Source organism: Malaclemys terrapin, chromosome 7 (genome assembly GCF_027887155.1).
Source record: "Malaclemys terrapin pileata isolate rMalTer1 chromosome 7, rMalTer1.hap1, whole genome shotgun sequence".
NCBI lineage: Eukaryota > Metazoa > Chordata > Testudines > Emydidae > Malaclemys > Malaclemys terrapin.
In genome coordinates, this window is record NC_071511.1 from 78,446,115 (window position 1) to 78,465,018 (window position 18,904).

At 37.9% G+C, this 18,904-nt stretch overlaps 1 protein-coding gene across 5 annotated transcripts in view; it reads right to left on the minus strand.

Annotated features, from left to right (window-relative positions):
* SLC16A9 (solute carrier family 16 member 9) overlaps positions 1–18,904 on the minus strand; it is a 34,818-nt gene that overhangs the window by 1,388 nt on the left and 14,526 nt on the right. For 4 of the 5 annotated variants that reach the window (XM_054034745.1, XM_054034746.1, XM_054034743.1 and 1 more), the window contains exons 3-6: positions 18,372–18,582; positions 4,790–4,933; positions 3,304–3,399; positions 152–1,063 (exon numbers count right to left, since the gene is read on the minus strand). In XM_054034745.1, coding sequence (XP_053890720.1) covers positions 152–1,063; positions 3,304–3,399; positions 4,790–4,933; positions 18,372–18,567 — 1,348 coding nt within the window. In that variant the 5' untranslated portion in view covers positions 18,568–18,582. The remainder of the gene's footprint in view (positions 1–151; positions 1,064–3,303; positions 3,400–4,789; positions 4,934–18,371; positions 18,583–18,904) is intronic. The other variant, XM_054034744.1, reaches the window with a different exon arrangement.

Sequence of the window (18,904 nt, forward strand, 5' to 3'; positions counted from 1 at the left end):
AATGTGTTTGTAACTTTCTAAATATTTTAATTTCATCATTCTACTATCATCACAACTAACTAGAAAGGACTTCAGTGTAAATGCATTTAATTTGGTACTGAACTGAATCTATAACAATTAGAATTTGACATCACTTAATCCAATATCTTACCAACAATTGGTGGTCCAAGGCTATTTCCAAGTCCAGCAAAGAACATTAATATCCCATATGCATGTGCCAGTTTCTCAATTCCCACAGTCTTTGTGGTTACATATGGAAAAATTGACCAATTCCCAGTGAGAAAACCTAAAATTCCAGAAAGAACTGCCAACATAATGTAACTTTTGGCAAATGGAATTGCAACCAAGGCCACGCCTGTCATTATTAAGGTAATTACATATAGGTATAAAGTATTAATCCATTTAAAATCTGCCAGTACTCCTAAAACAAGTTTACCAACTGCAGTCATAATCCCTATAATGGAGATAAGAGGCATAACATATTCTTCTTCACTAATGTTTGAACTTCTTGCTACATCTTCCATAAGCAGTGAAGGAGGAAATCCACCAATGTCAAAAAGTAAGATGGCAATAAAAAGTGATGAGAATACTTTGTTTTTAAACAGAAACAACGTTTCTTCCCAGTAGTTTAAATACAGTTGCCATTTCTTCTTGGCAAGCTGTTTGCAAAAGTATGTTTGTTCTACAACTTTCTGTTTATAAGTGTCTGTCTCTTTTGCATGTATTGATATTAATCCATTCTTATTTAAAATGCTGTCCTGTTTGCAATCACGACTGGACATATTATTCACACTTTTTTCTTCACTGTAGCCCTTTTCTAGGATGCTTGTATTTTCTTCAACATTTTCTTTCTCGTAGTAAATCAAGTATTGATCTGGAACTTTTTCTAGGCATGACTTTTCTGGCAAAGGGGAATCAGATAACTCCAAAGGTCTCATTAGACTGCCACATGCTAGTATATTTAGAGATAATGCTCCAACTATTAGCAAACATCCATCTAGTCCATATAGCTCAATGAGTTCTCTTTGTAATGCTGCGTATATAAAAAGTCCAACACTTGAACCTAGAAAAGGAAATAAGATCAATGTAAGTTATTTCATGAGGTTACCTCAGTTCTCCAATAGCAAGCTTTAATATTAAAGAGACTGTGAACTACAACTGACAGATAAGGTCTTTCAAGGAAATTGCCCTATTATATTAAGTGTATGTATTATCGTGGGCTAGTATTGTATGAAAGATACAAAATCTGGAAATTATAAAGTATATACTGAAAATATGTCAGACAAGTATGGACTTTTAGGACAATAAGTGTTAAGTAGACTTCCTGGGGAATCCCTAGGAAGAGGTTAATGAAAATTACCCAATTCCCACTATGCAAATAAATTACCATGAAGAGAGTCTTTGTCTGCTGATTACCTGCTACAGAAGACCATGACCAAAGCCCAAGCTCTATAAATAAATGGCTGCTCTGGACAGCCATTGTGCTAGTTCCGGATTTAAGACAAATATGAACCTGTAACCATGCAGAAAACCCAGTTATGGGTTTTGAGGGAATAAAACCTACCAGAGCCCTAGGCTGGAGTGGGGGGTAACCTCTGCTAAACTTTATCATATATGTAGGTTCTTTTCTTGTTTTAATAGGTCTTCTCTGTAATGTTTTTACCTTAAGAATGAATGTGCTTGCTTAGAAGGAACTGTGTGATAACTCATATTGTGGGCAATACACTGGTCACAGCCATCAGAGACAAAGCAAAGCACAGGTACTGGCCTGTTTAGGCAGTCTGGCTTGCTGGGGATATCAGAGTGTAAATCCAGGGAGTTGTGCCTTTTGACATTAAATTTTCTTTTTTTGAATCTATGCTTGTAGTGAATGAAAACCCTTGTCATTTCAATTTATCTGAAAAAAACCATACTGGAAGTAATCACGTCAACAAGGATTAATACAAGTTAAAATATCAATATGAATAAAGTATGAAATGAATGACTAAAAGGGTGTCATCAACTTGAAATACAGTGTTTTTTAAAAAATGAATAAGGACTCAGCATAAGCACACCAGGTAACCATCTTTCTCAGAATTTTTCTCTGGGGTTTTGCAGAAGGAACAGGAGGCTGGAGCCAGAGGGGTTCTATAGCGCAGCGCGGCCAGTGGTGCCATCCACAAGCATGAATATTCAAAGGCAACATTCACAAATAACTGCCAAGCAATCGTTTTATACAGCCTTACCACAATAACTATTTTATAAGAAATCTTCAAGCCAAATTCAGCCCTTGGTTTAAGTGAATGCAGCTTCACTGCTGTCAATGGCGTTCCAACTACTATACAATATTGAATCTGGTTGTTTGAATAAAGTTAATGGGACGTTGTCATGTAAATTTGTTATAATATGGTGGAGAAAGTCTACCAATTTCTAAATTGGGGGGGGGGGTTAAATTCTACATAGCTATGACATAAATCTGAACTTTTTTTATTGTACCACACTGGGAAAAATTTAGACAAAAAAATTCACAGAATTATTCGGTCTTCCACACGACATGATCACCAAAAACCACCACAACTTTGACAAAATTAAAAAATAGTATGGATCAGATCATGCCCTGCCACAGTAAGACACTGAGATGGGATAGTATTTAGACTCTATGCAGCAGGACTCCACACCTGGTCAAAACTGCTCCAGAAGGGGACTCAGAGAAAAAGATAATGCAACCCACAGGGCCAGAGGTGGGACAATGTGCACTCTCAACTATACCCTGCTCTGCCCACTCCATGCTGGCTTACTCGGTCTACAACCCCTTATCTGTAAGGATGATGGACAGTTCCAGGAGACCAGAGGATGGATGGGACAGCGCTGTGAAGGAGGCTGAGCCAAACTGTCTCAAGAGATTCACACTCGGTGGATCCCTTCCATGTAAATATTTAAGTAGCTTGGTTTGGGCTGTTGACTTCAAGCTTTTTAAAAAAAAATTAAAAACTTTTCAGTGTCCTTTTAAAAGTCAAAACCAACATCTAGAAAATGTTCCATTTAAATTACAGCTTTGCTAATTGTCCCCTAATAAGCTTATATAAACAGCAATTCTAATTATAAACAAAGGGCTACATTTTATTCTAGAGCATCATTTTTGTTATTTTGCACTACCATTCACAGCTATATAGACTGCTAACAACTACTGACCCAAATTTTGGCTTTGTTAAAGATATTTTTGACTAATCCTTTCTGATTCTCCATTAGTCACTAATATCAGCAGTAAGCAGTTTAGGACAAATAATTTATAAACTAGAGATTTGTAATATTTTAAAAACATACCTGTTGAAATCAAACCAAGTGCAAGGCCTCTGCGTTTATCAAAATACTGACAGGTGATGGTTACTGTTGCTGTATATAATAAGCCACAGCCAAGCCCTAATAAATATAGGAAGTTTATCAAAGCGTAAGGCATCCTGTATAACTATACATAGTTTACCTTTTTTTAGAAAATTCAAGAACTAGCTAATACTTGACAACATTCAATTAAAACATGTAGAGCAGTATCATTAATGAATATAATTAAAGATTGGATGTGAAGGATCAACCTATAAATAAAATCTTAGGTCTACATTCTTGTTTCCCTCAAGTTACATTTATGGTTTGTTTTTCCTTACATCAGATACATTTTTATAAATATGAATTTATCTTTCTATCCAGATTTAAAAACAGAAACAAAAAACAAACCACCAGACTTCTGAATTTTAAAGACTTACTTTCAAAGCACAAGCAATACTTTTTAATCACATGGCGTAAATTCGGTTGGTCTGTACCTCCAGATCCAACAAATCGCAAAGACCAATAATGCTCTTTGTATATTTTCTTAGTCTATACCACAACTACCTTAATTTTGGCCATACATAGCCAGACTGTCTAAAGCTACTCCTGCCATTTTTTAAACGATAAAGTCATTTTTCAAGACTATTACAATAAAAGGAGCCTAAATGTGAAACTTCAATATTAATCTTCCTGTTTTCCATATGAATCACATACTCTACCAATTACTACTGCTTCATTGGCTTCCATCCAAACAGCTGTAATGACGGATTTTCCAAATTACTAGGATGGCTAATTGTGTGCCAGGTAGTTTAAGATTATAATACTAATCCAACCATTATCAAATAGGAATGCTTCCTTCCTTTGTTTTACTCTACATCAGACTATTTCAAACAGAGTGGCTGGTTGCTAGCTAGTTGGAATACTGCAATTTCGTGTATCAGTGTAACTTCAATTCAGTTACATGAAGAAAACATAAGATCATTTGCTAATGATCTCTGGTTTGTTATCTAAAATTAATAAACAACTACTCCTTCTACTACATGATTCCTTATAAGCTTTTATTCTTACAAATTTACAACTTCACAGCTGTGGGAGAGAACATGAAGAAAGTAGGGTAATAGACAATCTCTGCCTTCTTCCACCACCAATCAGCAATATCAAGGAAAGGTAATAACACATTAGTTTTTAGACTAATCTTCTGAGGAGTCCTCAAAAGCCTTCATACTCCTTGTATTTGACAGTATTGTAACACAATCCATTAATTCTTAAAATAAACAGTTCTCTATATCTGGATAACTAAGGCCTCAATCCCGCAACTGCAAATGTGCAGCAGACCCCTGTGTCCACACAGCCCTAAAGTAAGAACTGCTTGCATGAGTAAGCATTTACGGAATCTGGTCCTTATTCTGAAAATAACAGACTTTATACAAATTCAACATTTAGTTTCTGAATGATTAGTCTCAATATGAACAACAATGAAATTTCTTACCAACAATAATTCCATATGAAAAAAACAGAAAATATATATTCGGTGCAAAACTGCTCATCATCAGGCCCCCAGCCACCATAAAGCCACTGAAGATTGTCACAGGTCTTGCTCCGAAAGAAGACACACATGCACTACAGACAGGACCTACAGCGAGGGTGAGGGAAGAGAAGAAAGAAAATAGCTTTTAAATATCAGTCCCAATAAAAAAGAACTCAAAGTTTTTTTTTCCCCCAATATATTTGGTGTAGTTCTTAAAAATTGTTCAGGATCCCAGTGGTATTATAGTCTTCAATACAATACATCATAAACCTACAATGTCACATTGCATTTGCATGTATTATACATTCTTGACAAGTTTCACTCAAACAGTACTGAATGATCCTGGAAAAATATGAACATTCTATTTTACATCTTTAATGATATTTTAGAAAAGCCTGGTGCTATAATCATAAAACAACATAGGATAACATTTAAAAACGTCAAGCTGGTTTGTTCTGTTTTTCTTTCTTTCTTTTTTTTTTTTTTTTGCAGTGTTATTGTAGCCATGTTGGTCCCAGGATATTAGAGACAAGCTTTTGTGCTACACAGAGCAGTTCTTAGGGTCCTGAAGGGCTTGTCTCTTTCACCAACAGAAGTTGTTCCAGTAAAAGATATTATCTTACCTTGTCTCTCTATTATTAATTTTTCCTTACATTCATGGCAACAGTGCCATCTGGTGCTTACACATCAACTCTAAATTACCTTTCTCCCAAATCTTTCAGGAAATGAAAGACTGACTACAAATAGACTATTTTGATAAGAGATTGTTGTAAAAAGCTTTTCTGGTGTTTATTTTAAAACCGGCATAACATGAGGGATTTAGTGTAGACCACAGCTGTGGGGCATTGTAGCTGAATTAGTCTAGAACAGTGATCATGAAGCATAGAGGAGCTCTTTTTTCATTAATTTCAAAAATAATATCGTAAGTAGAACATTAAAGTAGAGGGAGTTAAAAATCAGATACATGAGTAAGCTGCTGTCTGTTACAGGCAGGGAAATACAGAATGCAAAACAGAGTCATATGCAAGTATCTGAAATAATTCCTAGTGGCATCACCATACACCTCTAATAAGTCCCACTAAATAAGCCTCCTTTTCCCACAGGTCTCCCTCATCTTTCCCATAGAAGACGAGGCTACATAACAGAGCTTTTTTTTTTTTTTTTTTTAAATGAGAGGCAGGGGCTGGCACAGTTCAGGGAAATTGCACTGGCCTTTTCCTTCTATGGCCCAGCAAGGGCAACCACTTTAGGCTCCTGGTTTCTCGGCTGTCACCTTTCTTGGGTAGAGACACACATCTCTCCCTGACCAGGGTTTATCCAGGCAGCACAGTTCCCTGCTGAATGGAGTTCACCAGCAAGCCAGACTGTGCTTTGCTTTCTCATCAGAGGCTACAAAACAGGTTATTTCCCCATAGTTGTAAGTTACCACATGGCTCTTTCTAAGTCAGCACGTTTATTCTTAAGCTGAAAGCATTACAAAGAAAACATATTAAAAGCAATAAAAAGAACCTGCATGTGTGATCATAAGCTTACCAAAGTAATAATAATACTTGTAACTAGCAGCGGCCTTGAGCTGCAAAATTCAAACTCGTATCTGAAATTCCTAAGTTTGGAAGTCTTCAGAACCAGGTTTTTAGACTGGCAAGTTTTAGAGCCAGTAGCCATTTGAGAAGATCAGACTTCAGAGTTAAAGGATATTTGGATCTAGCCCATATCTAATTGCAATTCTCTAGAAGTACTATATAGAAGATGGCAGTATGGTAGATTACTACTGTACTAGATGACATTTGTCAAGTTGGTCCTGCTTATGTTAAGGGAAAACATGAGAAATTCCCAGAAGATGGGCATTAAGGCAAGGTGGGTAACATAAGGTAAACAGCAGTTGCAAATTAGTGAAGGTGGGAACTGGGAATGTGAGACAGGCTTTTAGTACAGTTAGCAGCAGTCCTGGCACAGGCACAAGCAGTTCTGGGAAGGAGGCTGGGATGGAGTACAGATCTGGCAGCTGAAGGGAACCATAGGTCAAGTGAAAAGCAGCTCAGAGCTTTTGCTTCTACAGAAGTTGTTAGTTTTAGGACTCTTCAAGGTGGTTTACATTATGGCTCTATCCAGGCAAGGGATAAGGGAGAAAGAGTTAGTGAAGGAAACCAGAAGCTTGATTCTGGAGGCTGGTTATTTTGATTTTAAAAGAGGTAAGGAAGCTAGTTGGAAGTTCAACCTTGCTGCTTGTCAAGGGGAAAGGCAACAATCAGCATATTGTGAGGATGAAAGTTCTGCAGTGCAATTAGTGAGGGCAAGTGCTTGAAGTGTTAGGTTGCTGGTGATTCTTGAAATTAATTACTAGACTGGCAAATTAAAATTGGTATGTTTCTTAAAACCACAAGATTTAAAAACAACTACACAGGATGTCTGTGTGTTACATAAGAAGTTCTGCTACATTAAAAACATTAGGCAGTGATAATTCCATTGAGCAGAGGAATCTGTACTCTTTTTCATTCTCTATTTCTTGGTCAGTACACTGTGAACAAGAGAAACAGCACTTCCTTTTCCTTCCTCCTCTTTTTATGAAGGGAATCTCCAAATTCCAGGACATCCTTCTTACAAAACTTTCCAGTATGGCTTGGTGGGTCAGTGGCAATTCAACAAGTTACCAAGCAGGGGATCAGAGTTGAAGCAGTAAGTTTGGCCCTTTGCTCCCACGCCAGCAAGAAGTCAAAACATGCAACACTGTGCAAAGTGCTGCCTCATACTACTCTCTCATAATCTGTTATCTCCTTTGGACCCCATCATGAGCAGCTTTGATAGGGTCCAGAAAGAGCCACATCCAACCTGCCCCACTGAAATATGTTTCATTCCAAAATAGGGTTGAAGGTGAGGAACGAAACCAATGGTGGAGGAACAGAGACCATTGTTGCCCCTTCCTCCCCACTCCCCGAGGAAAAAACATCCCATAGCTGCATTATCAATGCATTATCTTGCTTCCTTGTGACAAAGATATGTGGTATTCCAGTGATGAACCTATTTACCAGCAGAAGGAATGCCAGAGTAACTATTTAAAAGGGACCCCAAGGCTCTTGCTCAAAACAGACGCTCACATTGGGAGACATAACTTCTTCTTTATAAATTCCCTCTGCCACCCCTCACTCAAAAGAGGGTCCAAAAATAAAACTGACAGTTACTGTACTCAGACCTCATACAGACGTCCATAGCTCAGAATGTCTGTCTCTCTCTCCCAGTAAGTCGACATCCTGTCTCAAAGGACCTAATACCTTTGACTCTAACTTTATGGGATCCTGAACAAGGAGATTCTAATAGAAGCATGATATTCTCTAAAAATAATTCAAATACTATAGGCAGCGCCAGCTCCAGGTTTTTTGCCACTCCAAGCAAAAAAAAAAAAAAAAAACCACACACAAAAAACAAACGGAGTGCCGTCCATTGAAAAGTGCCGCCCCAAGCACATGCTTGGAATGCTGGTCCCTGACTATAGGCTTCCAGGAAATCATTTATCTCAAAAACTTAGTACAGGAAAAGAAAGCGAAGCCTGAAGATACAGACATGTCAAATATTCTACAATTTCTGCAAGATGCTGTGGCCCTAGGTTTAGGAGCCTATTCCTTAAAGGTCCATTTTTCAGGAGTGTTCTAAATTTATATGCTGAATCTTTTAATACTTCACATTCCCAAATTCTCACATTTCAGAGAGCAGTTAAACTGGTCAATCTCCTAGATTATCCATCTTTCTGGAATGGGATTTAAACTTGGTTTTTATGGGCTTCTTCCTTTTCTATCTTCAAGGCCTTGCACATAAGATATCTACTTTCTGTCAATAAAAATATGATTTCTGGTAGCCATTATTTTTGACAGGAGAGTTTCAAAGGTAACAGTACTCTCCATGGAAGAATCACACAGCAGCCTTCACCAGAATAAAATAATTCTCAGACAAACTCATTTCTTCAGTAAAGTAATATCTCCATGGTTCTTAAGAAGTAATTACTTCCTCACATTTGCTAAACATCTGCAAGACAATCTCTGGCATAAGCTTGATGTCAGAAGATTTATAAATATCTGCCTCACACACAAATAAGAAAATGTTCCTCACTTTTTTATTTCTTTCCATCCAAATTCTTAAGGACCGTAAATCACCTATAGCTAACTCTAAGGCAAAAAGCCACATCAGAGATCTGAAAGGCAGCCATGTGGCCATCAAGCTCCACCTTCACAAGACACTACTACTTAGATCTTTTGACCAGTGCGGACACATTCTTTGCAAGGCAGATGCTTCAGTCCAGGGGTCCCTAGACAATTCTTCTTCTTCACAGGCATCAGGGCTTCACCCTGCTTTGCAGACCATCAGTACTAACATCTCCCTCACTTCACTTTCTCAAATTGTTATTTCTTGTTTGTGATGATTTAGCAGAAATCAGGGTGGATAAAAATCAATGATTTTTTTTTAATTTAAATCGGATTTTTTTGATAAAATGTTTTGAAGTAAAAACCTATGTAAAGATATCTTAATTAAAACTATCTTTGAGCTATAATGTATCTCATCATGGAATAGGGATGATAAATTCTAATTATAAAGTATGAGACAATATATTCATGTAATGTTAAGAAAAGTTTTGTAAATAAGTTCCAATCGTTCATAGATTAGGGACCCAATCTTATGGGGTTCTAGGGGCTTCTGTATAGAAAGATTAGCCTAAATAACCTATCTACCCACTGGGACTCGGTGCGCAATCTAGAAGATACCACCAGAGATGCTGAGTTTTGCTGTTCTCAAACGGTGGATTTGTCTCCAGAGATAACATGCTTGTTAACAGCAAAAATGTTTTTAAATAAATAAATATATAGAGGTGAAAAATAACAGACCTCAACCCTATTGTCCTTCTGCACATTTGTGTACACAGAGTCAATCCCTTACCTCTCTAAAATAGGATGATCAGACAGCAAGTGTGAAAAATCAGGATGGAGGTGGGGGTTAATAGGAGCCTATATAAAAAAAAAGACCCCAAAATCAGGACATCTGGTCACCCTACTCTAAAAGGGCAACGTTTCAAAAAGTTCAATGAATAGAAGATTGTTGGGGGTGGAATAGATCTGAACAAGGAGAAGAAGTCTGGGGATAAATGTGAGAAGGGAGGGACAGGCAGTAGAAACAAAAGTGAAACTATTTGAGCAGCATATTCCAGAAGTCTTGAGGTCTTTCTGAGTGTAGCCTTCACGGATTTGAGATCTACCATACCATTCTCTCACTAGAAGGGAAAACCTATAATTGCAGCAGGCTGTAAGAGAGACCCAGTTTGGGAATATTTTAATGAAGTTCTTCTACCTGTGGGTAAGACAGGCATGCGTGCAAAATGCAGAAAGTGCAACAAAGAAATGCAAGGCCTCGTGCCCGAATGAAACATCATGAGAAGTGTTCCCTCTCAGTAGGAAGCCATGTTGAAGATGATGAAAGGAACATGTCTGAACATGCAGGATCTTCAGGTTGGTAAACTTTTTTATTTCACACTTCTTTCTTAAGGACTGCCTGTCTTCCTTCTAGACTATTCTTGAATTCTCATGTTTAAGCAAAAAATATAGTTGTTACTCCATGGTATTATCATTTTAGATGCAGTTGTGATAAAAAATAAATAGCTGAAATAGGCAGATCTTCCTTTTACAATTTCACCTTTAAAGTAGTACTGTCAGTAAATGCAATGAGTAATACTAAATAAGCAGTATGGTAATAATAATTAAATAACTCCATTGACTTATTTTGTTTCAGAGAATCTATCCTCAACATACAGGATTCTGAAGACTATCCAACTTCAAGATCACCATCATTTTCTATAGTTTCAGAGTTATCTGCCAATGATAGTGTTTCAGTCACATCATGTATGTCACGTAGCCACTGTATATCACCTGTAGCACAAAAAAAAAAATCTCTATCCCTCCAGAAACAACGATAGATAAGTTTGTGATAAGAACCAGCAGATTACAAAGAGAGGTAATTGATGAAAAAATTGCCCAGTTTGTTTATGCAACAAACTCTCCTTTCCGTATGATTGAGAACCCACACTTCATTAACATGGTTCAGTCATTAAGACCAGGATACAGGCCACCCATCAGAGCAGATGTCTCAGGCAAATTGCTGGATAAAGTGTATGAAAGAGAAATTGAGCAGCTCCCATTGGCCTGGAGCAGCAGCCACTGGGAGCCGCGATCGGCTGAACCTGCAGATGCGACAGGTACACAAACTGGCCTGGCCTGCCAGGGGCTTTCCCTGCACAAGCAGCGGAACAAGTTTGGGAACCACTGTTCTAGGGGGTAAAATTGTTAACCTGAGTCTTGATGGATGGAGCAATGTCCACAATGATCCTGTTGTATGTGCTTGTGTGACAATAGAAGAAGGGAATGTCTTCCTTACAGAAACAATTGATACATCAAGAAATGCACACACAGCAGAATACTTACAAGAAGTAGCAGTAACAGCTATAACAAACCGAAAAAAAATTCAAATGTGTAGTATGCAGCTTGGTCACAAACAATGCTGCAAATGTATCCAAGATGAGAAGAAATTTAGAAGGGAGTGAAGGGAGTCCCAAGCTAATAACTTATGGTTGCAGTGCTCATTTGAAGCACCTCCTAGCCTCAGGCTTCAGTGTTCTAGAAATAAAGGCTAATGTTGTTGAAATTGCGAAATACTTCCGTAACAACCACTTTGCAGCAGCTGCTCTGAAAAACGTGGGAGGAACCAAGCTAACTCTCCCACAAGATGTGCGATGGAACTCAGTAGTGGACTGTTTTGAGCACTATATCACAAACTGGTCTAATCTGATGACAGTTTGTGAACAAAATTGTGAAAAAAAAATAGATGGCACTGTCACAGCCAAAAGTTCTCAACATTGGGCATAAGAGAAATGTTGAACACATGCAGAGTACCCTGAAGCCTATTTCTGTAGCCTTGAACAAAATGCAGGGAAACAGCTGTTTTATTGCTGACGCTGTTGAAATCTGGAAGGAACTGAGTGAGATCTTAAAAAGAGAAATATGCAATGACTGAGTTAAATTACAAGCACTAAAAAAACCGAATGGGACAAGCACTATCTCCAGCTCATTTTCTTGCAAATATTCTCAATACTCGGTACCAGGGTCAAATCTTAACTGCTGAAGAAGAGGAGTTGGCTATGACATGGACATCCAGCAACCATCCCTCCATAATGTCAACTATAATAAACTTCAGAGCTAAGGGTGAACCACTCAAGAAATATATTTTTGCTGATGATGATTTAAAGAAAGTCACACCAGTGAACTGGGGGAAGTCACTTAAGCACTTGGATTCAGAGACTGTTGAAGTGATAATCTCACTTTTTTCAGAGCAGTAGCTTCTTCTGCCAGTGTAGAAAGTATATTTTCTTCCTTTGGACTAATTCATTCCAAATTGCAAGATCGTTTGGGACCTGAAAAAGCAGGAAACTGTGTTTTTCTTTTCCAGATTATGAACAAACAGGAAAATGAAGGTGAAAATGACTGAGTTAGGTGCAGAAGCTAATATTTTAAGTTTCTCATGTTGACCTAGCTGACATAGTCAATTTAATTTTTGTTGGTTTTTTTTTTTTAAATATTTCATTTAACTATTTTAGTTAAAAACAATTTTAACAAAAACAAACTTGATTTTAAAAAACTTGAATGTTTAACTAAATTCAAAAATTCATATGCTTATTTTGTTAAAATATTATGTTTGCTGTTGAAGAAAAAAATCCAGAATACATAATGTTTAGTTAAATAAAACAATTTAAATGTCTGTCTGGTGATGTTTTCCTCCTAATACAGCCTGGCAAGAAAATCCTCCAAATATTAATGACTAAGCTGTTGATTTAGAGATATTTATGAAGTCATTGGGAGGTGAACTATCTTGGAAAATGAAATATCATTCATTTTCTGATATAGCTGTAAAACTAATCTGAAAAGTTTTCAAAATAAATCACTTTAAAAATGTATAGTGTGTACCTTCTAAAAATGAAGCCTACATCTCTCTCTGAGTTGTGAAGAACATGTATTAAGGTTGTAACAACCAACAAGAATGCACTTTTATGTAGAAATCCATCATTAAATTGAGTCCTGACTAGTGATTTAAATCAATTTGATTTAATTAAATCCACCCTGGAAGAGGATACGAGAAAGATTTTTTCCCCATTCTTTCTTTAATGAAGATAGTAATCAATCTGACCCACCCTAGTAATTAATACCTGCTTGAACCTGTTTAATGAGGATGCAGTGCCAGCATGGTATCTAGCCAGCTTATGCAAAAGTTAAGCCATTTTTATTTCTAGTGAGACTTTTGCATATTAAGATGTTTCTCTGGAACTAACAGGTCTCTACAGCTTTGAAAGAACACTTCCAAATGCTTCCTCTTGGGTAAGCACATCAGTTCCAGAAGCCCTTTCACACTGGAAAGCAACCTACTTGTGACCAATTAATAGACTTTTCATTCAAAACCTATTTGAAAAGAATCTGTTAATCTTAAAATGACAAAACTTTGGGCCAAGTTCTGTTCTCAGATGTCCATTTATAGCTTCCACTGACTACAGTTGGAGCTGTATACATGCAAGATTTGGCCTTAAATCTGTACTCATTGAAAGATGTTCTACAAAATAAAAATTGTAAAAATATGATGTGAAATGTCATACAATGGTAAAGTTATGTACTTTATACCTCAAAGCACTAAGAGCATTCCACACAAGTTTACCTTGATTTAATTTTTATTGGTTTTTAAAGCAACTTTATAGTCTTTTTCCTCTTTCAGTTAAAAAAAAAAAAAGAAGTATTCTAGTTGTCTCTGGCACTGCAGGATGCTGTGATGTCATCTATAAAATGCTACAATGCAACACTGAACAGGCTCAGCTATTGGGTGGGGTTTTTTTGTTTGTTTTGGGGGAGGAGTGAGACTGGTTTATTTTAGTAAAGTGCATGGTTCTGATTTAATTTTGGTTTGTATACCAAGTGCATATTAAAATTTAAAAGTGTTTTCTTTAAAAGAGGGGTGAGGCATTTAGGAACATAATTAAAATTCTCATTTTTTAACAGACATTCACAATACCCTAAATTGCTAGAACTAGGTAAAAATGACATTTTGCCCCCCTTACTGAGATTAATATATTAGATCCCTGTCAGTCAACTGAATTCAAAAACAAGAGTAATTTCCTTCTGCATTTCCTTCAGCTATAAAAATAAACATGCACAGAATTAACAATAGCTTTATTGCAAGGTTTGAGTGTCACATTTAAATATAGAAGATTTTATAAACCCTTTTCTTGACTTGCCCACAATTTCTAAGCTGAGCATGAAAAGGGAGGTTATGACTAAGCTATGCAATGATAGCACAAAATGAAAGACTCCCTTATTTTAACAATACTGACATGAGACATTGCCTTAACAATGTTTTCAGGATTATAGTTGAGATGGCACAAGTGGGAAACCAGGCTAATGTGAAATTCACCTCAATAAAGAGGGTGCTGCACAAGGCCCTAAGTGGTACTTGATTCCCAGTTCAGCTCTTTACATGAGTCTCATGAAATGTGCAGGGCATTGTACAGATCCTCTGTAATGAGGTGAAGGAGTTAAAACTCACCATAATCGGCAGGTCTGAAATTTACATTTTTGAAAACACTGAAACTATGAGAAAAAAAAGAATACATGGATATTGCTCTTTAAAAATACTTGTTTCTTGTGCCAGTCTGAAAAACACACACATTCTTATCTCATTTACATTGGTGTACTACAATCTCATGGCATCAATTGAGCTACACCAGAATTACACCAGTGTAAATGATAATAGAAGCTGGTTTTCATTCTCTCTATAAATGAGGAAGTCCCCAACCAGTATGGTATGTTAAGAACACCAAAAACACATGAAAGTAGTAACTAAATGAGAAATTTGTCATTAACATAAGTAATATGCAAATTTTAGTGCAAAAGTGCTGGCAAAGTGGCACTTGAAGATGTTGCTTTGAAAACCGTTTGTAGAAATAATAAGAAATAAGCCTGCCATGGGTCTGATAGAAAGTGTAACCCTAATGTGTTAATACACTGAAACTACTTAAATGAATAATTTATAAATTATTAAACTGTTTAAATAAACAAACAATTTAAGTGCCATAACTTTTTATGAGCTTACTAGTGGTAAATGCAACTGTTAAATGAACTGCTATTTAATGAAGATAATACATTAGGAAATAAACATTTCTCCTTATTAATGGTGACATTTACCCCAGGGCCCATACAAGGTTTTCTGTGCTGCCTAAGCCATGTATGATCCTTGCACTGGGGAGAAAGGAGAGGTACTAGCTCCCATGTAGCGGACACGAGAAGTTGTGATTGTATTCCAGTTCCATGACATTCATCTCTCGTGCACATACACTCAGAAGCACAGATGTGAATTTCATTCTCCTGGTCTCTATTTAGTTCCCTGCACAACACCAGTGTAGTCAGACTTGATGCAGGAAGCTTGAATTTCAACCCATGGGCTAAATTTTGCCCTCAGATATATACCAGGAATGCCCATTTTTTGCCAGCTTAATCCAGGAACAGATTTTGACCCCTTAGTGTTCTGTTAAATCATTGATTCAAATGATTTAACATTTTGCCTAATCAAATTGATTACGAGATTATTGTCAGGTCCTGACAAGGTACAAGAAACTACCTTTTTTCAGACTACAAAAGTAATCATCTCATCCGATATTATGCCCAACAGACATGAGTGTACGTCTGCTCCGTCCCAGCAAGCCATGACACTTTAGCACTTCAGGAGCATTCTAATTCTTCCTTTTTATAAGTTATGGCCTTTTCTGGAAAATATTTATATGCAGTCTGAATGACCAGTGGAAAAATGCCAAGGCATTGGGATTTCAATTTCTGGAACACTGGGGTAAACAATTTGTTTTCAATCAAATATTTGTGTATACTGCACTTTGTAAAACTCTTATTATTATATGTTCAAAGTATAAAATATAAGAAGGGCCATTAAGCAGGCAGTGTTCTCTTCCTGCTCTGAAAAGAGTAAAAACACTCAGAATACCGATAAACAGGGGTTTGGTTTGTTTTTTTTTAAAGAATTAAATGTTAAAAGAGTACTAGATTATTCAATGGTAACGTGCATTACAAGATCTCTTTCCCATTTATTTTATGATGTCACAGAAATTTCAACTTTCTGTAAAATGTAGTACTGGTGATTTGTTTTGTACTGAGTTAGAGGGATTAAAGGGTTTAATGGCTGGCAGGAAATGAGGGAAGGATTAGACAGATGTAAAAGGAAGTTGGGGCTTTTCTCACAGAGGAGGGTTTGGCTGATGGTGATAGTGAGTCACGTAGCTTTGATCACTGAGGTAAAGGTAGAAAGAACATTTCTCTCATTTACTCCCCTCACAGAAGTTTCATTTAGGCCTCAATCCTTCAACACACTGAGCAGCTCCCCGGAGAAGCTGAACACACCTAAGGCCAATATTTAAGCACCACTGGCATTCACAAAACCACTGCTCAGCTGCCACCTAAGCCTGGAAGCGCCTGAAGTTTCCACTGGTAAAATCCCATAGGAGCCTAAATTTTTGCCACTGGGCCGGGACATAGCCACCTAAATTCTGACAGCACTGAGTTGCTCAGCACTTAACTCATGCCAAAACCCCAGCAGGATTCACAAGCTAGGTGTCTCTCCTACCCTGATTAGCTTGCCTGCAGGGCTGGCTCCAGTAGGCATGCTCTGAGCACACTTAACATGGAAGATGGGGGAAGGAGGTAGAGGGGCCCTCTTTTACCCAATAGTCCAGAGGGTTAGAGCACTCACTCAGGGTATGGTATATTGGGGTTCAAATCCCTATGTGCCTAATGTGGAACAGAGATTCAAATCTAGGTCTTCCCCCACCTCGGCGAGTGCCTAGTCACTGAGCTATAGAGTCATTCTCACCATCTCTCTCTGGCCCCAGGAATATTTAATTATTCAAAGTGGAACAGCTTCAACACGAGAAGAGGCTGGGTGAGCCCCTCCCCTTAATATCCTATAGCACAGTGATCAGGACACTCTCCTGGGAGATCAGAGACCAGGGTACAATTCCCACCTCCACATCAGACAGAGAAGATTTGAACTTAGTCTGCCATATCCTAGGTGAATGCACTGACCAGGGGGCTCTTGAATAAAGGGGTGGGGGAGAGATGGATACCACTGCCACTTCCTCCTCCTCTCTACACAAAGAACATAAGCCAGGCCAGTCCCTCACTTCTGGAGAGGGTTCACGGCTGTGAATCCCAAGTAGAGAGAAGTACCTCCCTCTGACCCAGATTTAGGCCACATCTCTTCTCCTCAGCCTTTCTTTCTGGCTAGTTTAGACAGCTCCCCACTCAGCATGCTGGCTTCTATTCATCCCTTTTTTAAGGGCCCAACTCTTCCCAGGCACTGTATGGGGTGCTTTGGCACCTAACTTAGTGTTAGGTGTTCTACTCCGCAGCAGGGTACCTAACCGAATACAAGTTAGCCATAACATCAAGCACTGCAAAGCATACATCCCATTTATGAATCTAGCCCTGAAAGTGCAAGACCCTTATTACAAATAATCACACTTGGTTACAGAACTTATTTCTTCCTTCTTTCTTGCAAAGGAGGCTTTGCTCAGAGTTTTGCTGTCACAGACAGATATGATTGTTTGCATGAAGTGGAATCTGCTGATGGAAATAATGAAGATTTGCCTTGGATATATTGTGCAAAAGTTACAGTTTCTATGTATGAATCTTTGGATAGTGAAAACTAGCAGTTACACAGCTCTCTAATCAGTGTTCAGTATTAAAGTCAAACAGCAGCACTGTTATTTCACCTATAGACATCCCAGAAAATATTCTATCACACAAGATCCAGCTGTTCCTCTTGGGATGATGCACTCCTTATTGAAGAAAGACTCCCCATTACTGAAGTTACTGCAGTCGTTTATATATGCCTTTTCCGACTTCAGTGGGAGTTTTTCCTTGAGTAAAGAAAGTGGAACTGAATCCTTGACCTCCTCCAACTGGTGGTTTCATACCTCAAGCTAGAAAAATGACTAACTAGTTTCTTAATTGAGCTCTCCTTGGGATCCAACAAATCAAGATAATGGTTATTTGTTCAGCTTTCAGCAAAACAACAAATGAAAGTGCCATGCCCCTCCCAAGCTCTTATTTTTTGTTCACAGTATAAATTAGGATTCACAAAAGCAGTTTCTCTCAGCTATTTTTAGTTTGCTAAAGTAATCGTTATTTTGGATTTATCCTTAGGACAACATTATTAGTGGCAGGTTGCTTTCTGTTAAACTGACATTATACTGTTTTGCATTTTACTTGTTTAATGCACAACAATGTAGTTATGAATATAATGCCATTAACCACATTGGATTAAGACAAAATACAGTATGAAAGTCCTTTCTAGATTCCCATTCTTAAATGAATCATTTAGTGCATTTTAAAAGCATAAATAGATTTAACAGCTATTAAAATATGAAAAAAGCATGTCATTTACAAACATATATTGCTTCTAGACTTACTGGCAAGCAATCCAACTCCACTTGCAAGGGATCCAATCCAAGCAGTCTTTCCTTTCCCTTCTCCAAAAGTATCCAGCCATTCTAGATACAAGACTCCAACTGCTAACGGAGACCCATAACAGAAGAACTGAGTAAAGAAGGAAACAAGGACAATCACCCAGCCCCATCCACCATCTGGCGACTTCAGCAATACCATTTTCTAGTGCCGGCTCTGTACAAAGCAGAGAACAAACAAAACATACAACTAAAATATGAATTAGTCCAACATTTCTCAAATGTGGCCACCATGGCTTTATGTGGCCACCAGGGGCTTTTCATGTGGCCATGAGAGCCTCCTGAGTGGTGATGAGGAGAGGCAAAGCATAGACTCCTCCCCCTCCCTTCTTGTTGCTCCTGGATGCTCTGCCCTGCACCGCCTCTGGAGAGAGGGGCACAACACTGCAGGAGAAAGGTGACTTCTTGATCCACACTGGGGGGAGAGGGTTTGGGTGGCAGGCTCCAGCGATGGGACTTCAGGAACCTGACCACGCGGC